The following is a 24,299-nucleotide window of genomic DNA, read 5'->3' as shown; positions in this document are numbered from 1 at the left end:
AGTTTAACTTAATATTTTAGGTCAGTGATTTATTGGGCACCCATTTTACCCCTTTTTCAAGATTTAAGAGAAGTATTTTGTGCCTCCAGAATGTGTCTTGTGAAGTTTCAGCCCAAAACACCCATCAGATTATTAGACCTTTCAGAACAGAGATCTGCGCGGGACTAAATTTTGAATCCCGCTCCCGCCCACACTCGCCAGGTTTTAGCCCGAACCCGACCGCTCCCGCTTATATTAAGAATTTATTGTCCCGCTGCCCGACCCGCCCCGTTTTCTGGCCGCTGCGCCCGATCCCGCTAAAGAGCGGGGGAGAAAAAAAACGAAAATCCCCCAGCTATACAGTCCAGACAGCCAAGCTGTCTGTATAAACACACACACACAAGCACCAAGCAGACACACAGGCGTTTGCTGTTATATTAACTCAAAGGCTTGTAATACCATGTATCAAGTACCAATGTAATATCAAAAAGTTTTATATAAAGGTATATAAATACTGAGTCGCGCCAGCTCCGGGACGCAGCGCGCATTACTCTCGGGCCGATTCCGGCGCGGATGCGGCAGCGTCGGCTCGCTTACGGCCGCCGCATCTGGCCCGATTGAATCTGGCAGTGAGTCCACAAGCATCCGGAGTCCGGCAGCCGGAGACGGGCTGAGTGGTAAGTCTCCGGCAGGCGAGAATCTAGCCGGAACTGGCCCGAGTGTATTTTGCTATCTGGGAAAGCTCTCTCTCTCTCATTCGCGCGCGCGCACTAACATACACACACACAAGCACCAAGCACACACACAGGCAAAGCTCGCTCTCGCTCTCTCTCTTTCTCTCATTCCTAAGCAATATCCGCGATATTGCTAGACAGCCCGCTCCCGTCCCAAATTAAACCAGTTACCGACCGCTCCCGCGATTTATTCGGAAATTTATTTTGAATAAATTAGACAGCCGCGGGAATGCAGACCTCTATTTCAGAACATTACAATTTTCTGCTCTGAACACTATCCAACTGTTTTTGTGGCCTGTGCCTTTAATGCTGGTTCTCCCTGCATATCGTTCCCACGTGCCTGTTAAGAGTGTGTCTTAGACATGAAATGATGACATGACATGAAGACATGAAGCGTAACGTTTGTGAGAAATACTACAGTAAGAACTTTCCCAATGATTATTTGATGTATTTGCTGTGGAGTTAATTCAAGCCTTTAGATGAATTACACACAATGTCGTTACAAAGTTCACATGCACAGCGTACACACACACACAGCATGTAAATAAACTTGATTTAACGTCCACAAACCGGGATTGAAGCGTCTTCTTTAATAAGTGACACCCGGCTGTGCTGATAAAGTAAAGTTGAAGTCAATTGCTGTTATTCATTAACATGCGCTGTTTTAAAACATTTTAAACTTGTAAAACTCACTCTCGATCACATTTGATGATGAATAATGATGACAGAGAGCTGAACAGATCTTTTAATCCCGGTTGCATGTCCTGTCTTGTTGATATGATTATTTGGATTACTTTAGAGACTTTTTTAAAAACGGTGGGCATGGAAAACGCACTACTATGTCACGTTGCGGTGAGCCCAAATATGGAAGGGATTTGTATAAATTTTTTAACATCAGGAAATAAAAAAAGAGGTTTATTGACTTTATATCACCCCAATACGATCGTGGACACACTATACCAGCACACAGTTCTGTCCAAACAGCTTACACAAGATATTTTTCATCATAGGTGCCCTTCAAGTTGAGATGGCAAAAAAAAGTTCATTTGAATCAACTAAAAAAAGTCAGCAAGAACTTTTTTACAGTGGAATAAACCCCAAGACAATACACAATATATCCCAAGGATATCAGCCGCAACACAAAGCAAACTGGACTGGTTCCAGTAGCAGATCATATTCACACTATGTGTTTTTACAGTGCCAATTTTTTGGCTGCCAAAGTATATATATATGCTGCATGTATACAGGAGGCAAAATGTGTTAGAAGATGCATTTTGGCAGCTTCTGCAGTGCTGCCACCAAGATTTAAATAAGGGTCGAAGAGAAAAAATTGGTTTTAAAGCATTAAAACATAAAAGTGTGATCCAGCTTTCACCCCTATATATTAGAACGTTTTTCTAAGCCAAAAAACAAATATCACTAATTTTCAGTTTAAAAACTCACAAAAATGTCATTAAAGGGATAGTTCATAAAATTAGTTCAGAATATTTTGAGTTTGGGATGAATGGTCTCTTAAAGTGCAATAATAGTTCATTATTATCATCATGGTCATCATCATTATCCGCTTATCCGGGGCCGTGTCGCGGGGAGACCCCAGACATTTCTTCCAGCTCCTCCAGGGGGATCCCGAGGAGTTCCCAGGCCAGCTGAGAGACATAGTCCCTCCAGCGTGTCCTGGGTCTTCCCTGAGGCCTCCTCCCGGTGGCACATGACTGGAATACCTCGCTAGGTAGGCGTCCAGGAGGTTCCTGAAACAGATGCCTGAGCCACCTCAGCTGACTTCTCTCGATGTGGAGGAGCAGACTCTCTACTCTGAACTTCTCCCGGGTGACAGAGCTCCTCACCCTACAAAGGAAGCTGATTTCGGATGCTTGTATCCGAGATCTTGTCCTTTCGGTCATGACCCAAAGCTCATGACCATAGGTGAGAGTAGGAACGTAGATTGACCGGTAATTGAGAGCTTTGCCTTTCGGCTCAGCTCCTTCTTCACCACAACGAACCGGTACATTGACTGCATTAATGCTGCCGCAGCACCAATCCGACTACTTCATTATTGATTTATTAATTAATTTGTTACAGCTTAGTCCCTCTATTCATCAGGGGTCGCCACAGTGGACTGAACCACCAACTATTCCAGGATATGTTTTACGTTGAAACGGAAACACCCATACACATTCATTCACACACATACTCTACGGCCAATTTAGTTTATTCAATTCACCTATAGGGCATGTGTTTGGACTGTGGAGGAAACCCACGCCAACACGGGGAGAACATGCAAACTCCACACAGAAATGACAACTGACCCAGCGGGGACTGAAATAAGTGACTTTCTAGCTGTGCTGAGCTCTGAGCCACTGCACCGACATCTACTATATGTTTGTTTATATAAACTTTTATACAACCCAATACCAATGTTTTAACTTCAGAGAAGTTATGGAATCAATATCTGGTGAAATAACCCTTATATTCAATCACAGCAAATGAAAACATTTGTTATTTTGATCTACGTCAATGTTCTGTAAAAGAAAGACAATATGTTTTATTAGAAAATTTAAAGAAATTATATTAGACCTTAATAGAATAAAACAAATATTTCCATTTTACTCAAACCCATACATAATAAATCCAGTAAATCAAGAGAAACTGAGACTTAAAAATAGTCTCTTCATTTTGTTTTTGTTCCACAGCTGTTTATATTAAGCCGTTTCAGAGCAAACACATCAATACTGTGATATTCAATACTATAAAAACACAGAAAAATACCTAATCGAATCACATCAGACCGACCAAATAACAGAGCATCGAAAATGGTCAGCAACAAAAGTTTTGTTTTGTTTCTTATTGAATATTAATGATAAATGGCACATCTGTGCACATGTGCTTGTCCAATTGTTGATTAATAAATTTGTGGTAAAAACTACTCTATTGTCTTCTCTGATTGGTGTTTACATGATTGGGGGTGGGATCAATTATACAGTATCCACCAATCGCAAACCATATTCAACAGCCCTAATCAAATCATATCAGAATCACCAGAGCATAATGAAATCAAATTATTCATTCATTTATTAATTTTCTTTTCAGCTTAGTCATTTTATTAATCTGGGGTCGCCACAGCGGAATGAACCGCCAACTTATCCAGCATGTTTTTACGCAGCGGATGCCCTTCCAGCCGCAACCCATCTCTGGGAAACATCCACACACACTCATTCACTAATTCACCTGTACTACATGTCTTTGGACTGTAGGGGAAACCGGAGTACCTGGAGAAAAACCACGAAAACGCAGGGAGAACATGCAAACTCCACACAGAAACGCCAACTGAGCCATCCAGCAGCTTCTTGCTGTGAGGCGACAGCACTACCTACTGCGCCACTGCGTCACCAAAATCAAACTATATATTTTTTTACTATTAAATACACTGTAATATTTATGATAAACAATTCACTTGTGCTCATTAAGCTTTGTCAAATTGTGTAAATAATCTTTAAAGGTGCAACAGGTGATTGTTTTCAGAAACATGTTTTGTTGTGCTGGTTGAAAGTCTCTTCACATTCCAATAGTAAATGATCTAAATGTATTTATTTATATATGTTTTTATATTCTGGGTGAGGCATAAAACTATAAAAAGTTCATCCAATTAAATAGAGTCAGGCCGACAATATCAAGGTCTGTCAACAAATGTACATCTGCGCACCGCTTCACACAGACAGATCTGATGTTTGTGCGTGCACATGGGCACAAGAGAGAGTGACAGCCGTAAAAACAAATGCTTAATCAGTCTTGTTAAATAGGGACTTAATCTTGTTAAATTCCTCAATCAATATTGGAGTTAGTTTTCAGGGTATATGCAGGAATTCTAAAGATAATTTCAATACCTTTTTAAGACTTTTTAAAGACCTTCTCAAAATATTTTAAGAGCTCATCGTCATTTCAAGTGCTAGTCAGAATCAAACCTTTAACTTAATACTTAACACAACAATGCAACAGAACTCAGAGAAGCTCGGAAGAAACAAAGCTTGAAAGAATAAATTACATGGCTGTTTTCAGCCACTGTTTAAACTCGTCTTTCTCCAACCAGGAGTACGCAAACTTCTAGTGTTTGTTGAAAATTACGTGACATCAGCCGGATGGAGGAGCTTGGCAGGACACACCCCGGCCCAAACCAATCGCGTGGATCGAGTATGCCGTTGTTAATATTAGGAGGAAAATAAATATGTTTTGCTTTTTTTCCTCAACACAGGCTCATACTGAAAACGTAGTCCAGCAGACATTTCTGGAGACTTCAAATTATGTAGGCGGAGGTACCTATGGATGCATTAAATTTTTTTAAGTGAAAGCTACGGGGCGGTATGACAGCTTTCCTTTTGGAGCTTAGCAGCTGACCGTTTACCTTCGCGTGGACGGCTTTCCCGTTGAAACCAGTTTATCCAGTTAGCTCGTCGTGTACGTCGGCAGACATGAGACGTAGAGAGGAGTTGACCACGACGACCGGGTTCGAGTCTGGGAAATAGTGGTTCCAGAAATCAGACAAGACAAAAACAGAATCCAAAAATTAAAACGAACAAGTGAACAACAGGGTGAGAATGTGGTAAAATCTGAAAACGTGGTAAAAATCCGACGAGGGCTTTTCTTTTTCTGTACGGTTTTTGTAAATCGTCAGTTGGGTTTAGGGAAGCAAGCAGGCAGGTAGGTCAATCGGTAAAATTGGTTGGGTTTAGGGAAGGAGTAGGGTGGGTCAGTCTATTGGCCGGTGGCTCAGTCAATCATTCAGTCATTCAGTCGGTCGACAGCGGCCTCTGGTAGGTTCACTCGAGAACAGCGCAGGTGCAAACGGCACTCGCAAGAGACATTTGAGGTACGAAAAAGCGCACACAGCAGCCTCTCGCAGATTCGCAAACCTCCCGGCACGTATTTCGCAGTCTCTAGAAACGTCCATGGGACTACGTTTTCAGAATGAGCCTGGGTTGTTTTTATTTGGAGTTTAACACTTTGGACAATGCTTGAACAAAATTTAAGACCTCGTAAAAACACAATTAAGACTTTTTAACATCTTTTAAGGGCCTTAATTTTTGCATAATTGATTTATCAACTTTTAAGACCCCGCGGACACCTTGGTTTTGCAGACTGGAGGAAGGATGACACCATGTCTGAAGTATTTCTTTTAGACCGGTAATGTTATTTGATTTGTTTTTTTAATGGGTTAAATGCACAGAAGTGTTGCTCATCCACTGAAATCTCCCAGTGTAAGTTTAAAACAACCTCCCCTCCCCTTTTCTTTTGTTCTCTGATTGGTGTTTACAAGCTCAGGGGCGGGATCAATCAAACAATATCCACCAATAGCGAACAATATTGCCACGAGAAGGAATCACATAATCACCAAATATCAACAGATTGATCTGATATTTATTGCTCCACCATGATATTATTTGAGGTAAGACTTTAAAATAATGGTCCAATAGTTAATGCATTTACTAACATGAGCAAACAACTAGTAATATGTTTATTATAGTATTTATTCATCTTTGTTAATGTTAGTTAATTTTATTTAAGTCATGTTAACTCACAGTGCATTAACTAATGTTAACAACCAGAACTTTGGATTTTAATTATGCATTAGTTAATGTTAAACTATGATTAATAAATGCTTTACAGGCTATTTATACTTAGTTAATGTTATTAAATACATTAACTAATAGACCACTATTCTAAAATGTGACCTTATTTGATTTTCAATATAGGCTTGTATTAGAACACAGACACCTCTGACCTCAGATCGTTCCCTAGGAAGTGTCCTGGAAAAGGTTACATCTGAAAGGCCAAAGGACAAATGGCTTTATCCATCAGGATGAGATTAGGCTAAATAGAGCGGCGGGTTATAGACGATCACACCACTGACCTCTAGTGAAAAGCCCACACTAATCCAGAGCCACAGATCAACTGTTCACTTTACACCACAGCCTGTGTCTATTTACAGACAAACCTGTGAACGTCACAAGGCACACACTCGGGATTGGAAATGTTATTTGCTATGATACAAATATCAGAAGCTGGTTTCTTAAAGGAACAATGCGACTCTGGAAATGACTGTATATAATTGCATCTGCAGAAATAATTTAAATTAAATAAAATACGTATACATAAAGCATGATGTAAAATACTTTTTTTTTTCAATAAATAAAATTGAACAAATACTAATTAATATTATATATTTTTAGTAAATTAATTTAATACAAAAATAAACATAAAATATATAATATAAAATATACACATTTTTTCAATAAATAAAATTTAATAAATACTTAAGATACAATAAACATCAATTATATTATTTTAGTAAATTATTTAAATAAAAAATAAAGATAAAATATGTAAGATATATATAAAAATAAATATTACATATAAGTTTAATAAATATAACATATAATATAAAATATAAAAAAATTCAATAAATAAAATTGAACAATTATTAAAAATACAATAAACATTAATTATATTATATTTAGTATATTAATTTAGTACAAAAATAAATATAAAATATATAGTATAAAATAAAAAAATATTACAGATAAATATAATAAATATAAAAATATAATATAAAAAATATACTTTTTTAATAAATAAAATTTAACAAATACTTAAAATACAATAAACATTAATTATATTATTTTTAGTAAATTAATTTAATACAAAAATAAATATAAAATATATAATATAAAATACACACATTTTTTCAATAAATAAAATTTAATAAATACTTAAGATACAATAAACATCAATTATATTATTTTAGTAAATTATTTAAATAAAAAATAAAGATAAAATATGTAAGATATATATAAAAATAAATATTACATATAAGTTTAATAAATATAACATATATAATATAAAATATAAAAAAATTCAATAAATAAAATTGAACAATTATTAAAAATACAATAAACATTAATTATATTATATTTAGTATATTAATTTAGTACAAAAATAAATATAAAATATATAATATAAAATATAAATATTACAGATAAATATAATAAATATAAAAAATATAATATAAAAAATATACTTTTTTAATAAATAAAATTTAACAAATACTTAAAATACAATAAACATTAATTATATTATTTTTAGTAAATTAATTTATTAATATATTTATTTAACAAACAGGAATTTATTTAATGACACCGTGGCGCAGTGGGTAGCACATTTGCCTCACAGCAAGAAGGTCGCTGGTTCGAGCCTCGGCTGAGTCAGTTGGCATTTCTGTGTGGAGTTTGCATGTTCTCCCTGTGTTGGCGTGGGTTTCCCCTGGGTGCTCCGGTTTCCACCACAAGTCCAAACACATGCACTATTGGTGAACTGAATAAACTTAATTGGCCATAGTGTATGTGTGTGAATGAGAGGGCATCCGCTGAGTAAAACATATGCTTAATAAGTTGGCAGTTCATTCCGCTGTGGCAGCCCCAGATTAATAGGGACTAAGCCGAAAAGAAAATGAATGAATTTATTTGATGAATATTTATTTAAGAAACAGGAAATAAATGAAAGTCAATGAGCATAAATGCATGTAAAGGTAAATTACTAAATACATGAGCACAGTGTCATTTATTTTAGAGAAGAGAAAATACGAAGAGCTCAGACGCAAAGACGCCAAAATGAGCTAATGACACCGAGCGAATGCTTTAGGCACGTACTACACCATCAACAAACAGATTTGCTTTAAATCACCTAAATCCCAGCGTCAGCGCATTCAAAAATAACAGTTTGTTGGCAAAAGCAGCTAAACACCACTTGCCTTTGACAGCAAAAGCCGCTGTCAAAAACACGAGGTGCACTACATTTTAATATAATTTTAATCATTAATAACATTGTGATATTCAAGGTTTGTGAAGTCATACAGCTCTGGATAATTCAAAACAGCATCCACAAGTAGGGGTGTCAAAATTAATTGTTTCTTCGGTGCACCGCGATGCAGACGCAGACAATTCGGTATCGGTTCAGCAATAATCATAACCGGTTATTATGTACTGATGTCATTTATCTCCTATGCGCTCTGTCGCGAGGGAGGCGAGTGCGGGTATTTACAACATTCAGCCAACTCAGGGCCGGTCCGTGGCATAGGCACCATAGGCAAATGCTAAGGGCGCTGTACATCCAGGGGGGCGCCAGAAAGGAGTGCGGTTCAGTTGGTTTTGTTTTCGATATTCCTGACACACATTCAGTTATAGAAAGCAATAACTCAAAAACCTCTTACCCTAAAAAGATCTAAAGTGTGTTTCCTACAAAAAGACAAAGCTGGTTATGTTTCACAGCTGTCTTTCTTTTTTTTCGCTCGACATTACGAGCACTGCTCCGTTAAAGCCCTTTGCAATATGTGTTTAACCGGGAGAGCTCGCGCTGAGAGGAGCTCTCAGTAAGGGACCGTCGGCTTCTTTTTTTAAATTTTTCTGCTCCGCTCAGCGCAAGCTCTCCATGTTGAGAGGGCTTAAGTGTGTGTGTGTGTGTGTTTGTTTGTTTGGTGCGGTCAATGTTTGTGTATGTGTGTGAATGAGAGACAATGTGGTGTTGTGTGTCTATACAGACAGCTTGTTATAGCCTCCCCCCTAAAATATAACACTGTATATGGAAAGCATCGTCAATGCACCGTGATGCACTGAGATATCGAATTGAACCGAATCGATGGCATGATAATCGCAACCAAACCGAACCGTGAGACCAGTATAGGTTCACACCTCTATCCAAAAGTATCTCCTCTGTTCAAATGTCTCTGTTGTTGTCTTGACAACTCAATGAAACAATGAAAATTGACTTTTTTCAACTGCGTGCGCACAGCGCGCAAGGGCAAAAACAGGAGGCGCAGCCTCGTTATAAGAAACAGAAAACACACTGTACAGTCGGAAGTGTAGCATGCATTCATAACGTGTTTTTGCACAGCGGCGCTACTTTGAATGACTATGATTTACTATACATTAAACACCAACTAAACTCTTTATATATTATATTTTATTTAAATTGGTATATATAGGTATATATAGGTATATATAAGGTATATATAGTTTATAATTTATAAGTATGTAGTTTATAGTTTATAAGTATATATAGTTTATAATGCATCCATTCATTCATTCATTTTCCTTCGGCTTAGTCTCTTATTCATCAAGGGTTGCCACAGCGGAATGAACCGACCACTCATCCAGCATGTGTTTTACACAGCAAACGCCCTTCCAGCTGCAACCCAGTACTAGAAAACACCCATAGACACTCAAATTCACACACACTCATACACTACAGCCAATATAGTTCATCCAATTCCCCTATAGCGCATGTGTTTGGACTGTGGGGGAAACCAAAGCATGCGAAGGAAACCTACGCCAACATGGGGAAAACATGCAAACTCCACACAGAAACGCCAACTGACTCAGCCGGGACTTCTTGCTGTGAGGCGACGGTGTTAACCACTGAGCCACCATGCCGCCCTTATAATACATAATGATACATTAATATGCTTTCCCAGAGATGGGTTGCGGCTGGAAGGGCATCTGCTGCATAAAAATGTGCTGGATAAGTTGGCGGTTCATTCCGCTGTGGCGACCCCAGGTTAATAAAGGGACTAAGCTGAGAAGAAAATGGATGAATGAATGAATGACATTAATATGGATTTTAAATATTTTACATTAATAATAATAATAATAATAAATTGTTTGCCAACAAATATTGACGATGCAAAAGCGAACTAATTATTTACAGTCTTACTTATATACTAATTCTAATCTGATGCTTGATTTAAGACACATAAATGGCAACATTTTTCTAATATTTGGGAGACTAAATGTTCCAAAAGTCAACGTTTGCAGACACGAGTGTGTGTGTGTGTGCCTGTGCGTGTGTGTGTGTGTGTGTGTGTGTGTGTGTGTGTGTGTGATCAGAGTGGGTGGAAGTTTGATGAAGGGTTTGGAGGAGAAAAAATGAGACTTCAAAGTCCCATCAGTGGTCTTTCATCCAGCCAGTCTCCATCCGTGATTCACTAACAGGATCATTCTGTGCTTCTGCTGCAGTCATGCGCCAAAACAAACACTGCAAACTAGCCTTTCTGAACATCTGACACTTACACTCTGAGCTGGATGCTGAAACACTCACACAATACAAACATACACACACACGACTGTTTCTATTCTGCACCCTATTACCTTTATAATCTACTAACCACGCTAAAAAACGCAAGCATGTACATCAACATTTCTTACATACCATTGTAGCATAGTTTGTGCTGAATACAAAAATAATACATGTTAGTACTATGTTATGAGTAGCTGAAATAAGCACAAGTGTCAGGGCATGTCAAAACATCTTAGGGGCCCCAAAATCACCTCAGACCCCTAAGGGTTAATAAAGGGACTAGGCCGAAATGAAAATGAATGAGTGAACTGCTACTTTAAGTAAATTACTGGCAACATTTTTACAATATATCTGTTTTATTGAACAGAAACACACTGTAAACAAACAGCAGTTCTCAACTGTAAAATAGGGGGGTTTATCAAAAAGTGTTCTGTAAAGCGTTGCACATTGTAACCTTATATTTTAGGGTGAACTTTTGGCAACCACAGCTGCCGGTATGTTAACGTAGATTATACCCGCTAATTTTTACAGTGTAGGACAGAGATATTCAATTGCAGGCCCACGCAATTTGTTCCGGCCCTCCAAATAGTGTGACCAAGACATTAGAAATAATTTTAGTTAAGTCGAAAAATGGTCAGTGTAGTTATGAAGTGACGTTAGGGCTGGGCGATATGGGCGAAAAATCATATCCCGGTATTTTTAGGAGGAATGACGGCAGTGTTTCCTCTAGGATTTTTTTCCAGCTGTGGCGGAAGGCCTTTTTTTTTACACAGATCTACCAACTACCTGTGGCGTTATTATTTCAATGACAAATGTCGTGAGCGCAGATATGCAGATGCAGATATTATTAGATGCTAATCTCTGCTTGCGTGCCGATTTCCTCTGCTCGTGCACAAAACTTCTTGCACGCCCCCTCAAATATAAGCCACTTCAAGAGCGCGCAGATCTTCTTGAGCACTCTCAAATAAAAGCTGCTGGGTGCGATTTAGTGCGATAATGTGACGAGTATGTCTCCAGCATTTATTAGATTTGCTGGGAATATTTATGGATCTCCAATAGACCTACAGAGTACACACTGAACAGAAACACACTGTAAACAAACAGCAGTTCTCAACTGTAAAATAGAGGGGTTTATCAAAAAGTATTCTGTAAAGCGTTGCACATTGTAACCTTATATTTTAGGGTGAACTTCTGGCAACCACAGCTGCCAGTATTTTAACGTAGATTATACCCGCTAATTTTTACAGTGTAGGACAGAGATATTCAATTGCAGGCCCACGCAATTCGTTCCGGCCCTCCAAATAGTGTGACCAAGAAATTAGAAATAAATTTAGTTAAGTCGAAAAATGGTCAGTGTAGTTATGAAGTGACGTTAGGGCTGGGTGATATGGGCGAAAAATCATATCCCGGTATTTTTAGGAGGAATGACGGCAGTGTTTCCTCTAGGATTTTTTTCCAGCTGTGGCGAAAGGCCTTTTTTTTTACACAGATCTACCAACTACCTGTGGCGTTATTATTTCAATGACAAATGTCGTGAGCGCAGATATGCAGATGCAGATATTATTAGATGCTAATCTCTGCTTGCGTGCCGATTTCCTCTGCTCGTGCACAAAACTTCTTGCACGCCCCCTCAAATATAAGCCGCTTCAAGAGCGCGCAGATCTTCTTGTGCACTCTCAAATAATAGCTGCTGGGTGCGATTTAGTGCGATAATGTAACGAGTATGTCTCCAGCATTTATTAGATTTGCTGGGAATATTTATGAATCTCCAATAGAACTACAGAGTAGCGTTATTGCCTCCTGAAGTAAAGTGAAACGGCTATACGTCGTGTTTGCTGGCCTCACGCATCACGCACCTGTCAGTCAAACAGTCAGCATGTCACCTTAAAGGGTAAACAAATGACGCACAGCACTACTATGGTTAAAAAAATATATAATATAATTTCCTTACCCTTTAATACGTTTTGGTGCGATTAATACCCGCTAATAAAAAAGCTAAATGTTTTGAATGAGAAGCTGTAATGTAGCTTTGGAAGAATGAATGTAGCAGAAACCATGGACAGTATAAGATACATGTTCGGTATTTTCCCATAAATGGTTACTTGAGAGTTAAAGCCTTTAATAAAACTTCTGAAATACAACATTTGAATGTTTGTAAAAAAAAAAAAAGCCATATTGTACAATGCACTGTTGTTGTGTAGTTTCTATTTCAATATATTAACATTTTAATTAGTGATGCACCAATATGGATTTTTGGGCCGATATCGATAACCGATAACTCTTTAGACTTGGAGGCTGATAGCCGATATGTATAGACCGATAATTCTAAATATTTCAAAATGTTATATTTTTATACAGCAAACTTCATAAAAGATTGAACTGCTCTTATGAACTGAATAGTCTATACTCAAAGCAAAAAGCGGTAATTTCAAAATGATTATAAAAAAAAGTGAAATTGTAATCAAAAGTGATTATAAAGACCTATATTCACCATTTCACATAAATCAGCATGCACAAAATTATTTCCTTTTCTTTATAACAAATTAACATGTAACTTAACTGTTGCATAAGAATAATAGGTTAAATAACAAAATGGGATTTAATCAACAAGCAAGTTAAACATATTTTAAATAAAATGAAAATTAACGAGCTAAGAACTGAAACCAGATCAAATGTTCTTAAATAAAACATGTTACAGTAATGTACATGTGAATAAATATGTCATGTCTGAAAAAGCCTTTTTAATAGGTATTTTAACAGTTCAGAGCCAATGTACAAGCTAAAAGCTGAACACAGAATGTATTACTTAACATGCGGCATGACTATAACAACGCATTAATAATAATGAATTTTCATATTAATCATAATAATCATATTAGATTACAAACAACCCAACAAGTTGTTTGGCACGTGTGCATCACTGCTGTTATGTTTACACATGTAATATTCTTTCCTGAGGCGATCTAAAGCAAAATACACAATGACACTCAATCAAACATATCTACAATGATAAGGAACATGGTTACTTACTGTGTTATTGAAGCACAGAAATACCACATGAAGAAAGGACGGACTTTGAAGGAATAAACAATGTGGGGAGAGCTCCATTATAGTGCACTGGGCAAGTCTGGACAAGTTCCGCCCAGTTCTGTACAATTACGTAATTTATCGGCTTAAAGATATCGGCCTAATTTAGACATGGGACCGATAACGATAATCTTAAAATAGCATTTATCGGCCGATAACGATATGGTTGCCGATATATCATGCATTCCTAATTTAATGTAGAAAAATACAACGTGGCAGTCTTAAGGAGCAGAAATACAACATATAGGCTCTTATATGCTGTTGTGTCATCAATCATATTGCAAGTTATATCTCTCCAGCCCCTCATTTGGGATGCTCTTCATGAACTGGCCCCTATGACAAACTAATTGAATAGCCCTGGTGTAGGATGTTTACTTTTGCGTTGATTATTTGACTTCTCTTTCCTTATTCCTTTCATTTTCAGCAAGAAATGACTAGCTGTACAGTTCAATTACTCGGTCAAACCACCCACCCAAAACTTTCTAGTCTCCCCGACTGCATGTTCTTTCTCACATTGAATTGCTTTGCTCCTGAGTGTCATTTGTGTCTGCGGCAATGCATTGTGGGTCTGTTTGTCTGTCAATCTCCCTCCTCCGAGGACCGGCTTCTGTGATTCTGCTCTAAAATCACTTCAAAATCATCCAATAGACTCGAAGCGACACAGCATATGCCTCATCTTTTATTGATGGCACTGGTCCCAGAGCTCTTAGAGGGGGAAAGTCACCCTGCAGCCCTTGACACCGAGTGACCGAAATATGAGAGTTCATTGAGCCGCAGTGCTGGGCTGAGGGAGATTACAATACCAAAGCAAACAGCAGCCAATGACGCTTTCTTTTTCCCACACCGTCCCACATATATGCGCTCGTCTTTCAGCTTCAAGTGGTGTTTATAGCATTTTTTGCATGGTTCTTTAAAAGCCTTGTCGTGGATCCCAGTTGTAAAAGCAACAAATAATAACTTGACTTCTAGTTGATCATTTGGAAATTGGTAGATTTTTCTGATGAATCATCTGTTAAGCAGCATCCCAATCATCACCAATATTGCAGAAGACCTCCTGGAACCAGCATGGAGCCAAGATTCTCTCTGAAAGGACCTAGTGGACTCAGACACGGCCCTAAACGTATCAACGCTGTTTTTCAGCCTTCATAAAGCACATAAACACTGTTATTTTTGTAATAAAATCCATGTTAGCCATTTAGCAGTGAAGCTAGAGTCACCGGGCAGACAGAAGCCCTGCCCATCACGCGAATCCACATTTGTTCTGAAGTGAATTTTACATGCGAATGAAGTGGATTTGATGCACAAATGAAGCGGGGTTTGACGCGTGAATGAAGTGAGTAAACTGAAATGTTCACACGGCTATTTACGCGCGAATAGCGCGATTTATTTGCGCATCTGTGCCTGGTGTGAACACAGCATTACACTTTTCCCTTTTCAAAACTGTATGAGTGCCATGTCTTGTGTATTATATAGTCTTTGTCTAGACCAGGGGCCTCATGCATCAACGCTGCATACGCACAAAAACTTTGCGTACGCCAGGTTTCACGCTCAGAATCGCTCACGTTTGGATTTACTAACGATGAACTGAACGTGGGAATGTGCGCACCTCCACGGCAGCTTTATGGCTGGCGTACGCACATTTTTTGTGCGTGTCTGTTTTATTTCCATTGGCTACTCCTAGAGGCAGTTGTGTTAAATTCCTCTCTACAAAGTGTCTGAGCCTTGCAATGGCAGCTGTATGAGACGGGTTCATCTAGCAGGTATATAAGGTTTCCATACCATGCAGTTGACCAGCTAAACATTAAAGCGCAATTTGCAGCGGTCGCCTGTTTTCCCTATGTAATCTGAGCTATCTACTGCACACACATTGCTATAAAGACACTATCTGAAGATGAATTTGCATGCGTGAATCAAAAACATTTCCATTCAATAAATGTGCAAATAAAATATGATGCACAAACTTATTGAGGATTCCTATTTGTCTTCCTCGTGATAAATAGTGGGCAAAATCTGATATGTAGCGGGGGAAAAAGAAGAAAGAGTTCATCAGACGCTGGATTCGAACCGAGTTCATGCTCAAACGTGTCAAAACATGTTGACATGCGTCTTACGAGCTGCGCCACAGAGACTGTTAAGGGTACTGCAACATTTTACACCTATAAATCACACAATTTCTTTTCTAATTCACTCAGTGCGATGTTCAGACCCAACTGTGTTAACCGCATCAGCTAAACTCTCCCACTCAATTTTTTTCTTTAGTTGTTAATTCCGGAAAACAAACTTGCAAATAACACCGCTTTTCTCCGGTCTACCTCCGAAAGCAGCACCTCCAATTCACATTCTGTTCAAAGTTTCTCTTCTTGCTTGCTTTTGCCTTTGCTTTTTCGTTGGGTTTTGCCAAAGTAGGGTCATTTGCATATTCATACGGGGGAGGAGGCAGGGAGGGGTTTTGTGCTAGTGCATGTTGCGCTCAGTTTCACGTTCATTTGGATGTACAAAAGAATATGCGTGAGATTCGGCGTACGCAGTGTTTCATACATCTGAATTTTTTTCTGCGTACGCATATTTACAGCTTTGTGCGTACGCAATGTTTTAGTATGATTTCCACGCAAGTCTTAGTACATGAGGCCCCAGGGGTGTCCTGGAGAGTTTAGCTACAAGCCTAATCAGACATACCTGAACTAGCTAATCAAGCTTTTGCTATATATACTAAAAACTTCCTGGCAGGTGTGTTGAAGCGAGTTGGAGCTGAACTCTGTATTGTATATAGTATTTGTTTAGACGTATACCAATACAGCGCCATGTGTTGATGGACACATTTCTGTGTTTCTCAGCAGCAAGTCATCACAGTTCAAAACTTTCAAGGATTTAAGATTATGATTAAACATGACATAACGGTCTTACGAAAAGGGTTCAATGACATCATGCCAAGGTCTGACCTGCTCCGAGTGTCAAAAAGGCCTTGGGTCTCAGTCGGAGCAATTACACTATATACGCCTCTCAATAATCTTCCTCCATTTCTAGCGCACACTCTCTGATCAATAGACCGACCTCCGAGCCATTCGACCACATGTTCAAACATTCATCAAGCAATAACTGCACATTGTTTCAGAATGAGCATCGAATACAACAGTGACCCTGCGAGCAGCGAATGGATCATTAAATCGCCGGCCACAGTAATCGATCTCCATTTGGAGGAGCTGTGAAACCAGGACTAATGAGACATGTCCTGACAAACAGAAGCACTGGAGGCCATGCTCTTCATCTTATCTCTTACTACAGCAAATAAAACACCTGTCAAAGATGAGTTTTCTAACGCACCGAGTCCCTCTGAGCTGTACTCTAATGGCAAGATTTGATACACAAGCTTAATTCAAAGTGCTTTACATAAACTGATAAAAATGACTGATAAATGATTAAAAACTGATTTAAATGTGCTAAAACAGGTTTTAATGGAATGAAAAAGATAAAAAAAAAAGAATCTAAGGTACGCAGCACAGTGCTCATACAGTAAAGGCACAGCTAAACAGATGAGTTTTCAGTCTTGATTTGAATGTGCCTAATGTTGGAGCACATCTGATCATTTCTGGAAGCTGATTCCAGCAGCGGGGGCGCTGGTAGTAGCTGAAGGCCAGTTCACCCAGCTTTGACTAAACTTCTGTAATTTATAGTTTATATCATCCTAAAGATCTGAGTGATCTGGTTGTATTCAGTGAGTATATCTGTAATGCATTGAGCTCATTGGCCATTTAATGCAACCCGGGCTCATTGTGGAAACGTAGCCCTGCAGACGTTTCTGCAGACCGCGAGATACGTCCCGGGAGGTACGTATTCAAGCATTTTTTGTTTTCGCGGATTCGTGAAAGGCCGCTGTGCGCGCTTTTTCGCGTCTCGGTTTCGATTTCCCGTTGATTTCGACCGCATTTTCGGATCTTGCCATGTTCTCACCGCCCTGCCGCGTTCTCACCGCCCCGCAGCGTTTGCTCGAAAAAAACTTAACGGGTCCGTACGTACCTCCGGCCATGTAAATCGCTGTCTCCAGAAACGTCCGCGGGGCTACGTTTCCAGAATGAGCTTGGGTTGATTTAATGATTTACAGACAAGTAAAAATACTTAATAAATCTATTCTGAATGTAGCTTGGTGCCAGTGTAAAGACCTGAGGACAGGTGTGATGTGCTCCGATCTTCTGGTCAGAATCCTGGCAGCAGCGTTCTGGATGAGCTGCAACTGTCTGACTATCTTTTTGTTACAGTAATCCATCCTGCTGCTGATAAAAGCATGAACAAGTTTCTCTAAGTCTTCACTGGAAACAAACCAAGATTCTTGACCTCATTTTTGTTGTTTGACTCTTAGAGTCACGGTATGCATTCACCTTGAGAACCTCATCTCTGCTCCCAAATGCAATGACTTCAGTTTTCTCTTTGTTTGACTGAAGAAAGTTTTGCCACATCCAACTGTTAATTTCACCAATGCATTGGCAGGAGTCTTCAAATCACTGAGTCGGGGCATAGTATTGGATTGTGAAAAAGTTTCTAACGGGCCACAAGAATGCAAAATTACTCTATATGAGATCCCACTTTATTTTGATTCTTCTTTAAGTAGCAATGACCATATTTGTGCACATGGCAGACTAGATGCCGGAAGTGCAGAGATGCTCCCCTTATGCTTTGTTCACACCAGACGCGCAAGTGTGGACAAATCGCAATATTTGCGTGTAAATAGACGCATGAACATTTTGAGTTTAATTGCTTCATTCGCGCGCAAAATCTGCTTAATTCACGCATCAAATTCTCATCACAATAGACACGGATTCGAAACATAGGCAGGGCTTCTGTCTGCCCGGTCACACTAGCTTTGTTGCTAAATAGCTAACATGGAATTTATTAAGAATAGTTGTGTTAATGTGCTTTAGAAAGGCTGAAAAACAGTGTTGATTCGTTTGGAGCCGTGTCTGAGTCCACTAGATGCTTTTAGAGGCGCACCCAGCTCTGAGAGTTCTCCAACTCCTCCAGAAACAATACCTGGATGATGGAAGCTTTCAGCGGTGCTTCAAATTGAGCAGAACCCAATTGATGAACTGCTGTCGGTGTCTGCAGGAGGATTATCCCCTCGGGACTTAAAAAAAAAAGCCCTAGGTCTTAATCATGTCCCTACCAGTGACATGATTAGCTCCTGATTGGTTAACGTGGCACGAATGCCTGCTGAAGTTCAGATTTTCCATCTCCAGCGTTTCGCACGTCAATTGCACAAAACGCTCAACTTGCGCCACTTCATTCACGCCAATCACATCATTTGCATGCATCACGGCGCAGGATGTCTCTTCGTGTCTTTGTATTGACTTAAGATGTAAATCACTCATGCTTGACGCTTCATCTGCATCTGGTATGATTGCAGCATTAGGCCTGTTAAAACTTTAGATTTTTCTTTTACGATTGGACTGCAACAATTAATTTATAAAATCATTAATTATTGATTTAATTATCGACCTTAATATCTTATTGTTCGCATGTTTATGGTCTAAATTCATAATGTGAGGTACAACACTTCTTTTGCTTGTTTATTTATATTTTGGACATTTAGAGAAGTTTTTATGTTCAAAAACAAGCACTGTTTTTCATTTAAGGTGAAAATTAAAGACGTGGTAAACTGATTTACGGATTGAAATAGTTATAATAAGCAAAATGTCAAAAAAAAAAAGAAGTACATTTTAGTTCTGCCTTTTGCTTGAATTCATTCACACACCCATTCATTATTTTCCTTCTGCTTAGTCCCTTATACATCACCACAGCGGAATGAACCGCCAACTATTCCAGCATATGTTTTACACAGAGAATGCCCTTCCAGCAGCAACCCAGTACTGGGAATCTCCCACACTCTCATTCACACACACAAACTCATACATCACAGCCAATTTAGAATATGAAATTCACTTATATCGGGAAACAAAAGCACTCAGAGGAAACCCACAAAAAAATGGGGGAAACATGCAAACTCCACACAGAAATGCTGGCCCAGTAGAGACTCAAACCAGCAACCTTCTTGCATTGAGGCAACAGTGTTAACCAAGTGCCATCCTTGCTTCAATTCATTGTTCTTTATTCAACATTATTGTCTGAAGGTGAGTCTGTCTAGCAGTAAAGGATGTTTTACTCACGGCTGGCAGAGTTTGACCAGGTCATGGTCAGTGGTGGATGGCAGTAACCCGCGGATGTACAGGTTGGTTTTACTGAGCTGCTCCCAGCCGGCTGTGCTGCTGCTGCTGCTGCTGTGATTAGTGCTGCTGTTGGTTCCAGGACTGGGCGGAGCCATCGGATGGGAGGCGGGGCCAACAGGTGGCTGGGGGAGGAGCATCAAAATAAGACAAAGTCAGATTAGAATGACCTTAAAGTACACATGAAATCAAAACTAACCATACTGATTTTGTTAGCTCACATTGCTAGCTTTGTTGTAAACAATTCATCTGTGTCATTCAGAAAAAAATTGTTTGCCCTTGTAATCTAAAACTGATATTCCTGTTTGTTTTCAGCTAAATTCTCAGATTAAGTCTAGGGTGGTGGGCTCCAGCTATCAGCTATAACAACAAACAGAAATGGTGAGCAGGAGGAGGCTGTTAGGTTGTAATCAATCACAATTTTAGGTTGTAATCTCCAAACCTTTTCTAGATCTTTTTTACTACATCCATTTAGCTGACAGTAGAAAAAACAAGCCACTCCCACTGTTTTCTCATTTAAAATTCTGTTTCTCTAGGAACTGCATCATAATATGTAAAAAAAAAAAAAAAAAAAAAACGGTTGCAGTTTCTGGCTCATGCGGACTTTAAAGAAAACAGTGACGTTGTGAAAACAAAAGAAACATTAGAAAACACACTAGAGAACTAAACATTTTGCAAGACGTACGGTAGTAAATTGTGTAATATACAGTAATTTCAACAATTTCCATCATGTGAAGTCAACTGATAAACCAGGGACGCATTTACACTTGTTAGTTAATGGTTGGAAACACCTTGTGGAACTGGGATTGTCCCAGTAAACAATAAAGCCTGAGTCACCCAATTCAGACATAATAGGTTAAATTATGAGATTAACAAAAGCGACAAAAAAGCCGTTCATTAAACAGATTATGAAGGAAAATAAACAGCCTATAATTTAGGTTTGTTTATCTAGTGTTTTAGATAAATGCTTAATCTTATAATTATTTACTCACCCACTTGCGGGTTCAAATCTGCATGCTGATAAATAGATGTGTTTTCAACATTTAAGACTAAAGGTTGGGCTACTTTAACATTTTATGCCTATTTTACATCTTTCACCTCCTGAAAATAGACAGAGAAGCCAAAAATTTTAAAATAAATATTAATAATAAAAAATGACCGAAAGTTTTCTATACTGTGACCAATGTCTAAACAATATTTTGTAGTTAATTTCTTAAATAAATTTGTAGCATTTTTTATTAACATTTATATAACATGTATAAAGTTTAGATTTTAGTATTACTATGGGTTACGCTATTTTGACATTTTACCATGTTTAAAACTTTCGCCACCTGAAAATAAATAAATAACTTGACAAAGTTGATTTACTAAAAGTTTTGTTCTACTGTAATCAATGTGTAATTGATTATTTGTATTTAATTTTAAAAATACATTTGCAAATAGTTTTAAATAAATTTGTAATTAAAGATATTTTTTTTGTAATTAATAGCATTAATAAATATTTATATATTATAATATTTATTTCTTTATTTTTTGCAACAGTTCCGATTTTAGTATTAAAATTATTAGGGCTATTTTGACATTTTACCATGTTCAAATCTTTCTTTACCTGAAAATATTAAACAGAAACAGCCAAAATAAAATAAATAAATAAATAATAAATTGACCAAATTGAATTAGCCAAAGATTTATACTGTCTGCAATAAATATGGAATTAATCATTTATAAACATTTTTTTAAATAAACCTCTAATTAATTAAAAAATACATTTGTAATGAAATTTAAAAAAAAATTTTTTGCCGATTTTAGTATTACTATAGGTTGGGCTATTTGAGTTTTTATTAGACAGAAACAGCTAAAAAATAGCCAATTGACAGAGTTTTATTAGCAAAAGTTTTTTTTTTAATAATGTAATTAATATGTAATTGATCCTTTAAAATAAATTTTTTAATGATTGAATATATTTTTTTAATTAATTTTATAATAAATAAATAAGTAAATAAATAAATTTAATAAAAGGAATTTATGTTTCTTTATTTTTTTGCACATAATCAGCAAAAAAAAATGTCAATAGGCTATATGCAGAAGGACTTTTAATTTTGCAGTAACTTGGGTCAAGTGCTTCCGGTGAACTGTATGCAGTTACAAAATCTGCGCACTTATGTTCTGTTTTCTTTAAAAATCAACAATCTTTACTGCTTCATTGTTGAATCCAGTTCCAGTTGTTCCAGTGCCATGTCTTTAAAATATGAATATTTATTTTACTCTAGTATATTTAATGGTGGAGCATGTGTGAAGTGTCCGTCATTACTCACTTCCTTTTACCGGCTGAATGAGTGCATCATCCGGATAATTAGAGTGCTCTTATTATTATTAGACTTTTCAGAGTGAAAGCACTACTTACACTATTATACTACAAAATGGCGTAGAATAGTGCATAAGTATGCGATTTGAGACGCAGCTATTGTGTAAAAAAAGAAAAAGGAAGACAGACAAACAAGCAATATTAAACATTTTTTGTCTGCCATATACTTTTTAATCAATTATTCCACGAATTAACCCCTTAAAATTTAGATTATAAAAGATAATAACTACTTTAATTTAATCCTTGAAATTTTTTATTTTTTTGTTTTTGTTATTAAAATTTAGTTCTGATAAATATGTATTTTTAATGGATAAAAACAAAAGTACTACTACAAGTACTACAAACCTAAATAGGTCTGATTTGCACTAATAAACATTAGGGCTGGTTAATATCCTTAATGATAAAAAAAAAAACACAATAACAGATGCAAAACAGGAAGACAAGGTCACAATGTACTGGAAGGGCCGGAAATGTTGAAGCCTCTCACAATAGGATTTGATATAAAAAAAAAGTGATGTGAATGTAATATTCATTCATTCAGTAATTTTCCTTCAGCTTAGTCCCTTATTTATCAGGGGTATGTATGTTTTACACAGAGGATGTCCTTCCAGTTGCAACCCAACACTGGGAAACACCCATACACTCTCACATTCACACACACACACACACTCATACACTACGGCCAATTTAATTAATCCATTTCACCTATATGTGTACTGTGGGGGAAACCGGAGCACCCAGAGGAAACCCATGCCAACACGTGAAGAACATGCAAACTCCACACAGAAACACCAACTGGGACTCAAACCATCTTGCTGTGAGGCGACAGTGCTAACCACTAAGCCAGAGAGTAATAATTAATTACATAAAACAAATATTTTCTTAACAATTCATCTATTTCTATAGCACTATTTACAATGTTGATTGTGCTTTCAGCATGAGTGCAGTTATTTGACAAGTAATAAGGGGGTTTGTACTTTACTGTATATCAGGGTTATTCAATTAGTTTGTCATGGGGGCCAGTTTATGAAGAGCATCCCAAATGAGTGATGACACAACAGCATATAAGAGCCTATAAGCTTTATTTTTGCTCCTTAAGACACCCACGTTGTGTTTTTCTACATTAAAATGTTAATATGTTGGATTTTGAAACTACATAACATCAGTGCATTGTGCAATGTGGCTTTTTTGCAAACATTCAAACGTTGTATTTTAACGCACAACAAAAGCAGTGCATTGCTGAAGTTGGCTTCTTCAGACACATTCATATGTCATGTCTTGAACTGCACAATTATGGGTGCAACAATTATAGATTTTGGTTGCACGATTATAGTCTGAAGAATAATTATGGTTTTACGATTATCATGTCTAATGAAAATTTAAGCTTTATATTAGGGAAGTATTTAAATCAACGTTGTTATCATCCGTTTTCATAAATACATAATAATTAGTCTAACATTTCTTTTGTTTACATTGCACTAAAAGCCACACACAACTCTCACCACTACGCCGTGAGATGTGTTCTACTGCGTGCGCCTGCAAGCATCACTCCGCTTGTAATGATCTGAGTGGGAATCGAATCCGGGTCTACGGTGTGGTTAGCAGTAGCCCTTACTAGATGAGCTAAGTCAGCAACTGGTGCCCCAAGAGCAGAGGAGGAACAAAGTTAGTCCACAACTAATGAATTTCAAAAAAATAATATAGTGTTTACTGAGGTGAATTTGACAAAAAGCAGAGATAATATCTCTCTACAGCAAGGGTTGAAAAAGTACAACAAAAATAGGAAAGCCGAGCTTCCTGAAA

The 24,299-nt window shown here is 37.6% G+C and overlaps 1 protein-coding gene across 5 annotated transcripts in view; it reads right to left on the bottom strand.

Moving 5' to 3' along the window:
• Nucleotides 1-24,299, bottom strand: part of rbms1b (RNA binding motif, single stranded interacting protein 1b) — a 447,127-nt gene that overhangs the window by 68,788 nt on the left and 354,040 nt on the right. For 4 of the 5 annotated variants that reach the window (XM_073913289.1, XM_073913288.1, XM_073913290.1 and 1 more), the window contains exon 2: nt 20,075-20,256. In XM_073913289.1, the coding sequence (XP_073769390.1) occupies nt 20,075-20,256 (182 nt within the window). Of the gene's footprint in view, nt 1-20,074; nt 20,492-24,299 lie in introns of all 5 variants that reach the window. The other variant, XM_073913292.1, reaches the window with a different exon arrangement.

The sequence above is a fragment of the Danio rerio genome, chromosome 9 (assembly GCF_049306965.1).
Source record: "Danio rerio strain Tuebingen ecotype United States chromosome 9, GRCz12tu, whole genome shotgun sequence".
NCBI lineage: Eukaryota > Metazoa > Chordata > Actinopteri > Cypriniformes > Danionidae > Danio > Danio rerio.
Note: the sequence above shows the minus strand (reverse complement) of the source record. Positions and strands in the feature narration are given on the sequence as shown.